Source organism: Doryrhamphus excisus, chromosome 2 (assembly GCF_030265055.1).
Source record: "Doryrhamphus excisus isolate RoL2022-K1 chromosome 2, RoL_Dexc_1.0, whole genome shotgun sequence".
NCBI lineage: Eukaryota > Metazoa > Chordata > Actinopteri > Syngnathiformes > Syngnathidae > Doryrhamphus > Doryrhamphus excisus.
In genome coordinates, this window is record NC_080467.1 from 4,696,981 (window position 1) to 4,710,166 (window position 13,186).

General features: G+C 41.5%; 1 protein-coding gene across 3 annotated transcripts in view; it reads right to left on the reverse strand.

The window, feature by feature from the left end:
• The window catches only part of LOC131120071 (spectrin beta chain, non-erythrocytic 1-like), a 57,267-nt gene that overhangs the window by 12,766 nt on the left and 31,315 nt on the right, over positions 1-13,186 (reverse strand). For all 3 annotated transcript variants that reach the window (XM_058065147.1, XM_058065146.1, XM_058065148.1), the window contains 18 exons: positions 12,708-12,788; positions 11,596-11,802; positions 11,322-11,533; positions 9,696-9,833; positions 9,502-9,622; positions 9,224-9,439; positions 8,742-9,161; positions 8,476-8,678; positions 8,315-8,405; positions 8,087-8,233; positions 6,498-6,761; positions 6,201-6,425; positions 6,036-6,125; positions 5,684-5,962; positions 4,220-4,350; positions 3,931-4,135; positions 3,471-3,845; positions 3,285-3,371 (listed from right to left, as the gene is read on the reverse strand). In XM_058065147.1, coding sequence (XP_057921130.1) covers positions 3,285-3,371; positions 3,471-3,845; positions 3,931-4,135; positions 4,220-4,350; positions 5,684-5,962; positions 6,036-6,125; positions 6,201-6,425; positions 6,498-6,761; positions 8,087-8,233; positions 8,315-8,405; positions 8,476-8,678; positions 8,742-9,161; positions 9,224-9,439; positions 9,502-9,622; positions 9,696-9,833; positions 11,322-11,533; positions 11,596-11,802; positions 12,708-12,788 — 3,492 coding nt within the window. The remainder of the gene's footprint in view (positions 1-3,284; positions 3,372-3,470; positions 3,846-3,930; positions 4,136-4,219; positions 4,351-5,683; positions 5,963-6,035; positions 6,126-6,200; positions 6,426-6,497; positions 6,762-8,086; positions 8,234-8,314; positions 8,406-8,475; positions 8,679-8,741; positions 9,162-9,223; positions 9,440-9,501; positions 9,623-9,695; positions 9,834-11,321; positions 11,534-11,595; positions 11,803-12,707; positions 12,789-13,186) is intronic.

Here is a 13,186-nt window from a genome sequence, read left to right on the forward strand (position 1 = left end):
ATGTATGAATTTTAATGACAATAAACTCGGAAATATTAAGAGTTTAAGCGCATAGGGTTCAAAATGAGAACAAAAATCAGAAAAAAATATGCTTTTTGAAGAATTTTTTTTATATTTTGAGAAATAAACTAAACAAAAATAAAGTCATTTTGGGGGAAAATATTATAATATTACGAGAATAAGGTGAAAATATGATGGAAATTAAGTCATATGTAATATGACCACAAAAAAAAACAACAAAAAAAACACTGCTGGACTTTTTTTTTTTTGACTTGACTAGACGATGTCACATCCTGTCAATCATGATGCCACACCCCCTTTTCTGGCAGTAGGAGGGCCGAGTAAAGAAGAAGAAGAAGATGACGATGATGATCCAATCATGTGTCTTGCTTGGTGGAAGAGCATGTAGGAGCATGAGGGTGGTGTCCTGAGGTTCTCTCATGTCTTTCAATAATGAGATGATGAGAAGAAGAAGAAGAGGAGGAAGTAGAAGTAGAAGGAGGAGAAGGAGGAGTAGTAGGAGGAGGAGGAGTTTCCCTTGACTAGAAGGCACACAAAGCAGAGCTCCATGCCAAGCTTGACATTTCAACAGTCTTATCAACAAAAAGCTTGACTGGCTGCTAGAAGCAACAACGTGGATTTGCAAACTACAAGTAGCGCTTGTTTTTACCTCCTGGAGGGAGCGGGTGGGTGGGGTTTACCTGTGCTTCCCCTCCCAATCAACGTCCAGTCAAAGATAAAAACAACCAGCGTGTTTGCAAATGACCAAGCCAAAAAAAAAGGACTAAAATGTGTGGTTTGAGTCCAAACGGATCAAGTTATGTCATGTCAGGGCGTCGGGGTGGGCTGATGCAAAGCTCATGTTGCTTAAAACAAAGTCTCACCTGTCCCTTTCTCTTCTGCAAGGACAGGGAGGGAAAACATGGAATACACCATCATCATCATCATCATCATCATCCTCTTTGTTTCTCAGAAAATTAGGACTTTAAAGAAAAGTAGCATTTTTCTTGAGTATTTCAAAAAGACATTATTTTCCCCATAAATCGGGATTTTTTCCCCTCAATATTTGACCTTATTCTGGTAAAAATGGATAATTTCTACCATTTTAATATCTCCAACTGCAGTATTTTAACCGTACTCTTCTTTAATTGATGACAATTATGACTTTATTCTCATAATATTTGGACTTCACTTCCATCGTCGTAGAGCTTTTTGCCCAAGCTAATTTTCCAAAATGTCCCCAAAACTTTATTTAGTTTTGTTTATTCCTCATAATATTACAACCGTTTAAAAAAAAAAAAAATGTATTTACTATATTTTGTCAACTCTATGCTACTAAATACATTTCTGGTCTGAATTTATTCTGATAATATGACAACTGTTTTTTTTTTTCCAATTTCTGCATTTTTTAAAATTCACATTTTACAATTTATTATTCTTATTTAATTATACTTATTTAATTTTATGCGACCAAAAGTGACATTATTTTTCCTGTTATTAAGACGTTATTTGCATGAAATTACAACTTTTTTCTCTCACTATTTTGACATTATTCTGGTAAAATTACAACAGTTTTTAAAAAAAAAAAGTTTTCCAACTATATAACTACTAACGACTATATACTATAACTACTAATAATGGTCTTCTTGTTAATTTTGGTCTGAATTTATTCTGTTTTTTTTTCCATTTTCTGCATTTTTTTAAATATCGCCTTTTACAATTTATTAATTATACTTGTTCAATTTTATGCGATTTTAAGTGACATTATTTTTCCTGTTATTATGACGTTATTTTAATAAAATTACAACTTTTTTCTCTCACTATTTTGACATTATTCTGGTAAAATTACAACAGTTTTTTTTTTTTTCAAGTTTTCCAACTATATAACTACTAACGACTATATACTATAACTACTAATAATGGTCTTCTTGTTAATTTTGGTCTGAATTTATTCTGATAATATTACAGTTTTTTTTTTCCATTTTCTGCATTTTTTTAAATATCGCCTTTTACAATTTATTAATTATACTTGTTTAATTTTATGCGATTTTAAGTGACATTATTTTTCCTGTTATTATGACGTTATTTTAATAAAATTACAACTTTTTTCTCTCACTATTTTGACATTATTCTGGTAAAATTACAACAGTTTTTTTTTTTTCAAGTTTTCCAACTATATAACTACTAACGACTATATACTATAACTACTAATAATGGTCTTCTTGTTAATTTTGGTCTGAATTTATTCTGATAATATTACAGTTTTTTTTTCCATTTTCTGCATTTTTTTTAAATATCGCCTTTTACAATTTATTAATTATACTTGTTTAATTTTATGCGATTTTAAGTGACATTATTTTTCCTGTTATTATGACGTTATTTTAATAAAATTACAACTTTTTTCTCTCACTATTTTGACATTATTCTGGTAAAATTACGGACTTTTTTTTGTTAAAGTTTTCCAACTATATAACTACTAACGATGGTCTAACTACTAATAATGGTCTTCCTGTTAATTTCATCATAATTATGACTTTATTCCCACAATATTTATATTTTATTTCCATTTAACTTGGCTAATTTTCCAAAATGTCTCCAAAAGTATATTTTGTTTTGTTTCTCAAAATATTATAACTTTAATTTTTTCTTTAGTATTTGAACTCTGCTACTAAAATGTCCCCATAAACGACTTAGTTTCTCTTTAGAATAAAATTTATTCCTCAATATTTGGACTTTATTCTGTTAAATTATAGTTGTTTTTATTTTATTCATTTATTTGTATTTATTTACATAAATTTCTGCTTTTTGTTGTGTTCCAAATATTTAAATTTGAACAGAATAATGACTTTATTCCCATAATATTGGAACTTTTGCGCAAAAAAAAATTCAAAAAACTTATTGCTGATTTGTTTTTGTCAGCATATAAAAACATTAAAAATATTTTTATTATTATATCATATTCATAATTACAATTTCTTGTTTAATTTTATACTCTTTTTTTCCTCTCAATTTACATTATTCTCATAAAAACTATGACTTTTTCTTGTTAGATAACTTTGTTGTGCCTGAAATGGGGCCAATAAGAAAACAGGTGCGGGCTGCATTAGGCGCCTGAGCCACACTTTGGAGAGCACTGTCGTAGGTTATGGTGACTCATCCATGAGGGTGTTTGTACGATTGTGCTTCCCGGGTGGGTATCAGTGAGCATGTGTGACCTCACGTATGCGCACACGTATGTACGCACGCACGTACGCACGCACGTGTGTCGGCTTTCCGGAGCTCACCTCTCCTTCTCTCTTCTGGATGTCGTCAGCCTTATCTCCGGCATATGCGGACTGCAGACGAACTGCATCTTCTTGAAGCTGCCGCACCTACAAATCAATGAATAACAGCGTAAGTTGGTTGGGTGGGGGGGGTCGGTGGGGGGCGTTAAGGTGAACACGGCCACACTTTGTGAAGGTGCGTCTTACCTGCGTGCCCAGAGCTTGGATGTCGTGTTCAAAGGTGGTGTGCATCCTCTGCAGGGTCTCCACGGTGTTGTGGTCGCGGCCCAGCTCCTCAGGAAGCTTCTTGTGTTTATCCAGGATTCGTCCCAGGATCTCCTTGGCGTCGTGGTAGAACTTGTGCAGCTCGAAGGAGGCGGCCAGGATCTGCGTGCGGGTGTCGATGAGCTCCAGCAGGTCGGCCCAGGCCTCGTTTAGGCCGTCTTTCCACTCGGCAATGGTGGCGGCGTCGCCGTGGCCGGCGTTGATAAGCTCGTCCGCCAGACGGTTGACTCCGTCCACGCGCTCCTGACCGATATTTCCGGTGTCACGGGCGAATTCTCTGAAGCGCTCCTGCAGCATCTGAAGAGGCACACCGAGCCGTCAGACAAAGCGACGAATGGCGCGGCATGGCGGGCTAGCGGCTAATTTGCGGCGTCGGACTGACTGTGACGTGCTCGTAGTCCTGGCCCAACTCGTGCGACCCGGCCACCACCTCCCTCTCCGCGATCCACTGCTCCAAGTCGTCCACTTCCCTGTTGAGCTGGAAAAGTCGGAAGCGCTCGTCCAGCTTCCCTCGACGTTCCTCGGCCAAGTCCTTCAAGCCGGCGTAGAGCTTATCCACCTGCGACTGACGCATCCCGATGCGCTCGCTGGGGAACGACAGAAGAAGAAGAAGAAGAAGGTCACAACACTCATCCGCTTCTCCTTCCCCTGATGCGGAATGAACGCCGTACCTGTCGGGGTGTTCGGCAGCCACCAAACCTCGGCTGGTGCTGGAGAGCTGGTGGACGGTGTCGGCGTAGTCCTCCACCGCCTGCTCCAGAATCTGATGCTTCTTCAACATGGCCACGGAGCTCTGCTCGTCCTGACATAAAAAACAAACAAACCTTTCACGTCATCAATTACTTCACTAACGACTAATAATATCATAAAGGGAAACCATCACATGAAATTCCTATATGATATGAACTTGTTATTTTACTAGCTTGAAATACCCAAGAAATAAAGTATAAATATAATAATAATAAATAATTATAAATATAATGAGGAACAAACACAACAATTCATTTGCTATTATTTTGAAATTACGTTGGGGGGGAAAAGACCTAAATATTATGGGAATAAAGTAATAACTTTAATATAACAAAGTTATAATAGCTTTAAAATAAAAACAACAGAAATGAAAAAAAAAAACTGCTGCGATTTTGAGACAATAATGTCAAAATATTAAAAGAAAAAATATTTTATTCTATAAAATAATTCTCTAAAATATATATTATATATAATATATATAATATAAATAAACTTTTAGAAGCATAGAGTTGAAATATTAAAGGAAAAAAATGATGCCGTTTTTTAAATTGCAATATGAGAAACAAATCTGAAATATTTTGTTTGGGGGAAAAAAAGTTAAAAAAAATTCCAAGAAGAAAAAAATAGTTGGGGAAAAAACAGCAGAAAGAAAAAAAAATTTTTATGAGACTAATATTAAATATTACTTCTGATTTTATGTTATAGGAATAAAGTCATTTACAGTTTCAAAAAGAGAATTTACAAGAAGAATGATAAAATTGTTGTATAATAAATATAAAAAACAGCTGAAATGAAAAAGGAGCTGAAATATTAAAGAAAAAAAAGTTTTTTATATTATATTATTTAATACATTAATATTAATATTTAATTATATTTAATTAATATTTAATTAAATATTTTTGCAAAATGTGGGACTAAATAGAATATCACGGGAAAAAAATGGTAATGTTAAGACAATAAGAAAATTTACAAAGACTATTTACAAAGTTTAAATATACAGACAATTTTTAAAAAGCCGCAAAAATGGGGAAAAAAAAGCAAAAAGCGAGATTGATACTAATAATTGAACAAAACTCATATGCAGTTTTTCTTTGCTCATTCTATACTAAAAAGTCGCTCCTATTCCTTAAATGAAAAGTGGAAAAGTGCCCTATTGTGGCCGTCACGCCCAATGCTTATGTGAGACATGAACATGTCATTTCTCCTTCCTGTTCCTTCTAAGCGTATAAAACTGGTAAAAAGAGGCGGCTAAGAATGCACCAAATGGGATGCGGCTAGAAAAAGTTCTGAAGAAATCTCCACAAAGCAGCAACGAGGCTCCATTTCCAAATATTAGCCGAGCTCGGGCGACATTGTTACCATCAAAAAGCTAATGAAGGTCCAACCTTGGCCTTCTCCTCAGACATCATGTAGAGCTCCTGCTCGCTCATCCAGGCCTCGGCCTCGGCGGCGTCAAAGTAGTACTGCTGAGCTTCGTGGGCTTCGCTGAGGCGGGAGTGGCGCTTCTCGGTCTCCTTGCGGATCTGCTCCCACAGCGACCGCAGCTCGTCCAGGCGCTGACGGATGAGCTCCGTCGTGGGCCGGTTCTGCTTCAGGATCTGCTGGCTGCGCTCGAAGATGTCATCGTAACGCGGCTGGTGGCCCTGGATCTCCTTTTGCAGGGTCTGCGTGGGTTAGAGGTCAGAAGGTCACATATTCCCCGCATCAAGCAGAGAATTCCACGGAGAAGAAAGATACCTGGTTCTTCTTGATGAGCAGCTGGACGGTCTGAAGGTTGTGTCCATGGTCTGTGGAGGTGGCCAGAGGCATCCTCTCCTCCACCCATAGCTACACACACACACACACATCATCAAACTTCAGAAGAAGAAGCCCTGAAGAAGAAGAAGAGGAGGTTCTTCTCACAATTTCATCCTCTACGTCACGGTTGAACTGATGGATCTCGCGTGAGGCCATGAGGTTGTCTCGTCTGCTCTGCAGCGGCGCCTGGAGAGCGCTGAACTTCTTCTCAACGCTGATCCTCTGACCGTCCACCTCCTCGGAGCCTTTGCCCTCCTGACTGAGCGCCTGCGACTGACTCTGCAGCTCATCCACCTCCTTCTGACGCACTTCCACCTGGCTCTCCAACATCTGGAGGAGAACGAGGAGCAATCAGCAAACAGAAGCTCAACCCCCCCACACACACGTGAACGTCAACCTCACCTGCTGTTTCTTCAGCAAGATGTTGACCGAGGTGAGGTCTTTGCCGTAGTCGTCGGACTGCAGCTGCCCGTCCAGGTTAGCCAGCCACTTGTCCAGGTCGGCACAGCTCTGAGTGAAGAGCTCCGCCTTGTTGGCATCAAACAGACACTTGGCCTTGGTCTGCGTGGTGGACTCCAGCTCCTCCCACATCTTCTTCAAGGATGCCAGCTTCTCTCGCACCATGGCCTCCGTCTCGGGTTTCTCCGCCATCAGTGCCTTCCCGTCCTGCGACACGGGGGGGGGGGGGGGGGGGGGGGGGGGGGGGGGGGGGGGGGGGGGCTGTGCTTAATTCTGATGGTTCAGACTCCGCCCGGAAACACCACATAATATCAGAGATGCACAATATTATCTTGTTCTAATCAATAACTTTTTATATTTATGTTTTTAATGCAATATTTACGTGTACCTGAAGGTAGCAAGGACTGCAACAAATGAGGATTTGACCAAGTGTACCAGTTTATGAGAACTAATGAAATATCATAACATGACTACTAGCGCCCAAGGTTCAATTCCACCCTCGGCCATCTCTGTGTGGAGTTTGCATGTTCTCCCCGTGCATGCATGGGTTTTCTCCGGGTACTCCGGTTTCCTCCCACATTCCAAAAACATGCTAGGTTAATTAGCGACTCCAAATTGTCCATAGGTATGAATGTGAGTGTGAATGGTTGTTTGTCTATATGTGCCCTGTGATTGGCTGGCCACCAGTCCAGGGTGTACCCCGCCTCTCGCCCAAAGACAGCTGGGATAGGCTCCAGCAGCATCCCGCGACCCTCGTGAGGATAAGCGGTAGAAAATGAATGAATGAATGAGTTCTCCTCCTATTTTGTGTGGAAGTGGTAACTTTTTGGCTTCTTATTTTGTCTTTCCCCACCCTCGGCCATCTCTGTGTGGAGTTTGCATGTTCTCCCTGTGCATGCGTGGGTTTTCTCCAGGTACTCCGGTTTCCTCACACATTCCAAAAAAATAATAATTGGCAACTCCAAATTGTCCATAGGTATGAATGTGAGTGTGAATGGTTGTTTGTCTATATGTGCCCTGTGATTGGCTGGCCACCAGTCCAGGGTGTACCCCGCCTCTCGCCCAAAGACAGTTGGGATAGGCTCCAGCACCCCCCGCGACCCTCGTGAGGAAAAAGCGGTCGAAAATGAATGAATGAATGAATGACTACTAGCACATCACTACCATCGGGAGAACCAGAGTATAGAGGGGAGGAAGCCACCTGCTGCGGCCCAGCAAGGTGCACTATATGTGGGCACACGCTCGGAGCAGTTGGTGTGATGCTATGAAGGTCTCTGGAAATTTTTAAATCAAGTTTTGTGTGCTGGATGTTTGTTTTTTTCCTCCTATCATCAGGAAAAGAGGAGCACTTGATTTGCTCACCTGCACAGCACAGGTAATCTCACATTCACGGAGTGCTTTTTTTGATGGGGTATCCAAGTTATTTATATGATAATTATATATAATATCAGCCCGATAATTATCATGCACCCTAATATTTCTATATGATGATGTAACGACGGTAAGTAGTAATAATAAATATACTTCTTCACCTTCTCGATCTTGTCCAGCCACTCCTTGTTGGATTGCAGCTCGGCCATGAAGGCCTGGTGTTTTAGCCACTTGCTGTGAAGGTTGCGGGCCTCGTCGTACGTCATGTCCTGAGCCGTTAGCATCTTCTCGTTGATCCATAAGGAGAGCTGAGGACGGCAGAGAACATCCAAGTTAGCTCAAAGTCCAACAAGCACGGTCAGTCGGTAGAAAAGAGGACGGGATAGAACCTCCTGGCAGTCCTGCAGGAACTTCTGGAGGTCTCGGTTGTCCTTCAGCCTCATCAGCAGGTCATTGGCGGCGGCTCGGTTCTTCTTGTGCCTGATGGACCGCATCGAGAGCGACATCACGCCACGGCGAAAGGTCATCTTCGTTTCTGATTCTAACTTACCGCTGGTCGATGGAGTCCACCTTGTCCTGGATGCGTTCGGTGTTGATGTTGCCGTCGGTAACCAGGCGCCGCCCCGTGTCCACCACGCCGCTGATCTTCTCCTCGTTGGCGTCCATAGTGGTCATGAAGTCCTCCTGCTTCTTGATGGCGGCCTCGGCGCCCTCCAGGGTGGTGGGCATCTCAGTGTGGGCCAGAACGTACTCCTGAGACACACGCAGACATGTTTCAGGCCGTCGGGTGGGATTTAAGGAGGTCAGAAGGTCTACCTGGTTGTTGAGGAAGGCCTCGGCCTGCTTGGTGTCCCTGAGGAAGAGCTGGTAGGAGTGGGACTGGGACAGCAGGTTCTGTCGGTTCTCCCACATCTTGTGGAGCTCGTTCCAGCCGGTGTCGAGCGCCTGGAGGCGCTGTCGCAGGAACATGTACTGCGCGTCCGTCTGGCCTTGTGTCACCATCTCCCCCATGTCGCGCATCTTCTGGTAGTCCTCTTCATAGTTACGGATCTCGTTCTTGATGCCCTCGTGTTGAGCCAGCAGCTTCTCGGCCTCGGCTAGCGTGTTGGGCATGTCCTCGGAAGCGATGGCCGTCTGCGTCCTCGACAGCCATGACTGGAAGTCGTCCAGATCACGCAGGAACTGCTGCAGCTTGCTGGCCTCACCCAGAGACTCCTCACGGTTCTTCATGGTGTCCTGAGGGATGCAACCTGTTGACGTCATGTGATCCAACACCAAAGGACAACACGGCGGCGTACCTTCATCTCCTCCCACACGCCGGTGATCTCCGCCAGACGTCCCTTGATGGCCTCCGACTGCTCCGGGTGCTCCGAAGCTAAACGCTCCGCCTCTTTTCCCAGGTCGCCAAGCTTGTCCTCGATGGCGGCTAAATCCCGCTCCATTCCCGTCAACTTCCTCTGCAGAGCCATGACGCCGGCCAAGTCGTTGCCGAGCTCCTGAGTGGACTCAATCACCTGCGGAGACGGGGAGGTTCTCGTTGGCCAACTATTAACTCGATTCTACAAGTTCTAGGTACCTTGGTCTTCTCCTTGATCCATGACTTGGTCTCATTACACTCCAGGTGGTAGTTCTGTACTCCCAGAGCTGAGCTCAGACTGTCCTTCTTCTGGTCCACCAGGTCCCGGAACTGACTCCACCTGACCAGCAGCAACATGCATTGACTGAGTAGCACCATAATAACCAATATTCGCTTCTTCCCAGTAACGTTACCTGGTATTGAGCTTGTCCTGCTGGGATTTGATTTCCTTCTCACCGGGGTGTTCGCTGTGGATCAGCTGCCTGGCAACCTGGTTGACTACGGCAACCCGGGACGCCTGATTGTTCATCTCCGGCTCCAAGCTCTCAAACCTGGACAAACAACAGCTCTTATAGGTTGTTCCGGATTATTATTTCTAACAGACATAGATAACACAAGACAATGTTATGAGACTAAAGCCTAGACAAAAGCATGCTAAAGACATAGCATGATGTAGCGACACTATAGCACTGCCTTGGCACTGGTGTTTGCGTTACCTTGCTCGGTGCTAGCATACTAACTGTTAGCATGTTAGCATTTTATTTTATTTTTATGTATATATATATACATACATGTACATACATGTACATACATACCTCACAATTTTGATGCTAGTATGCTAACTGTTAGCATGTTAGCATTTTGCCTAGTTTAGTAATGTTAAAATGCATATGTATATACATTGCATGATGTAAGAAAACTAAAGGACAGCCTCACAATTTTGATGCTAGCATGCTACCTGTTAGCATGTTAGCATTTTGACTAGTTTAATAATGTTAAAATGCATATATGTACATACATTGCATGATGTAGGAAAACTAAAGGACAGCCTCACAATTTTGATGCTAGCATGCTAACTGTTAGCATGTCAGCATTTTGCCTACTTTAGTAATGTTAAAATGCATATATATGTACATACACTGCATGGTGTAGAACAACTAAAGGACAGCCTCACAATGTTGATGCTAGCATGCTAATTGTTAGCATGTTAGCATTTTGCCAAGTTTTTAAATACATATGTACATCCGTTGCATGTTGTAGGAAAATTATAGTTCAGCCTCAGCAATTTTTGTGGTAGCATGCTAACTGATAGCATGTTAGCATTTTGCCTAGCTTAGTAATATTAAAATGCATATATATATGTATATACATACCTCACAATTTTGATGCTAGCATGCTAACTGTTAATATGTTAGCATTTTGCCTAGTTTAGTAATTTTAAAATGCATATATACGGACATACATTGCATGATGTAGGAAAACTAAAGGACAGCCTCACAATTTTGATGCTAGCATGCTAAATGTTAGCATGTTAGCATTTTGCCTAGTTTTCGTAATGTTAACATGCATATATGTACATGCTTCGCATGATGTAGGAAAACTAAAGGGCAGCCTCACAATTTTGATGCTAGCATGCTAACTGTTAGCATTTTGTCTAGTTTATGTAATGTTAAAATGCATATATATATGTATATACATGTACATACATACCTCACAATTTTGATGCTAGCATGCTAACTGTTAGCATGTTAGCATTTTGCCAAGTTTTTAAATGCATATATACATCCATTGCATGATGTAGGAAAATTATAGCTCAGCATCAGCAATTTGGTGGTAGCATGCTAACTGATAGCATGTTAGCATTTTGCCATGTTTCATCATTTTTAAATGCATATATACATCCATGGCATGTTTGTTTGTTTCTTCTTTTTGATCCGCATACTGATTTTTGTGGTCTTTTGAGACACGTTCTTCAACACACACACAAGAGAGAAGGTAGACCACGTGAACTAGTTGTGGAAGGGAACCACAGTCTTTACCGGTGCTGGACCACCTCCAGGTCCTCCAGCTTCTCTGGGATGTCCATGCTGTTGAGCCACTGCTCCTTCTCGTCGATCCACACCTCGCAGGCGTTGGCTTCGCTCAGCATCTTGTACAACGCCAGTGCATCTTGCAGCGCCTGCTTCCTCAAGCGCGTCAGCTCCGCCACCTCCTTGTAGCGCTCCTCGATGCCCGCCAGACGGCTCTGGACCTGCGGACACGAGCAGGATGACGTGGCCGAGTTCACGGGCAAAACTGGCGGCGGCGTCTCACCTCCTGGGAGTCGGCCTTCTCGGGCGTCAACGTGCGCGACTGCTCGTGCAGGGCGTCGATGACGGGACGGTAGCTGCCGATCTCCTCGGCCACGTCTTTGTGTTTCTTCACCAGAGCCTGCGTGGAGAACTCGTCATGGCCCACGTCCACGCTGGAGACGATGCGCAGCACGTCCAGCATCCACGTGTCGATGTCGTCAGCGTCGGCCTGCACGGACACCACGTTTCATAGCATTCAAATGTGATGAGGTGGTCTCATGACGTGCCTGAAGGACCCCAATGGGCTGATGAAATATGAAAAAAGTCCTACTCTAACCGGAAGGAAAAAAATAAATTCCTAATCTTATCAGCAAATTATTCCATTTTAGACAGTATAGAGTTATATATATAATTATATATTTATTATTATTATAATTATATGATAATAATAATTATTAAAAATTAAAAAAATATATGTTTTTGTTAAAGTTGTAACATTAAAGTTGTCAAATTAAAGTTGTAATTTTGGAAAATTTGTCATACCATCAAAGTCATCATTTACTTTATAAAATGTATTGATATCATTTATAAAAATAATTTATAAATTAAGACTAATTAAATTAAGATTGATTATTTCTAATGTTATGAGATTAAAGTGAAAAAAATACAGATTCCATAATAAATAAACATATACAAAATATAGTTGATATAGTTGGAAAATATAATAAAAAATGAAATATATAATATATAAATATATACATATATATGAAAAAAGAAGAGCAACTGTAGTTTACCAGAAAAAGTCATATTCTCAAGAGAAAAGCCGCAATTTGTCAGAAAAAATGATGTAATTTTAATTTTATACAGGTAAAATATTAAAGACAAAATATGTCCTTTAAAAATAAAAATGAATAAAAAAAAAATTGTAATTAAATGAAAATTAGATGTCATTTGGGGAAGAAGTTCTATCATAGCAATAAAGTCAAAATATTCAAAAACATATCTTAATGTTAATATTGTCAAAAAAAAAGAAAAAAAACCCAAGAACGATATATGACAACAAAGTCAAAATCTGACGTCCATAAAGTCGTAATAATGAAATCGGTGGAAATCGAAAAAAAAAAGGCTGCTTACTTGAAACTGGTGCTGGTTGCAGGCCTCCTGCAGGCCGGTTTTACGTACGGCAGAGAGACGCTCCAAAGCCGCCCACTGATCCTGCAACACAGACAATAAACAGGTTGACAAGGTCAGCAAGTCTCAAACCTGGGGGGGGCTGCCCTGGTGCATTCAGGTGCCTGTCCAGCATTGTAACCGGGAGGTATGTTTCATCACATTAACTTACGGCACAAACGAGAATAGACACTACTAAAACAGTCTTTTGTAAGTCATTCATGAGGGCGAGAGGCGGGGTACACCCTGGACTGGTGGCCAGCCAATCACAGGGCACATATAGACAAACAACCATTCACACTCACATTCATACCTATGGACAATTTGGAGTCGCTAATTAACCTAGCATGTTTTTGGAATGTGGGAGGAAACCGGAGTACCCGGAGAAAACCCACACATGCACGGAGAGAACATGCAATTGGTGGAATTGAACTCGGGTCTTC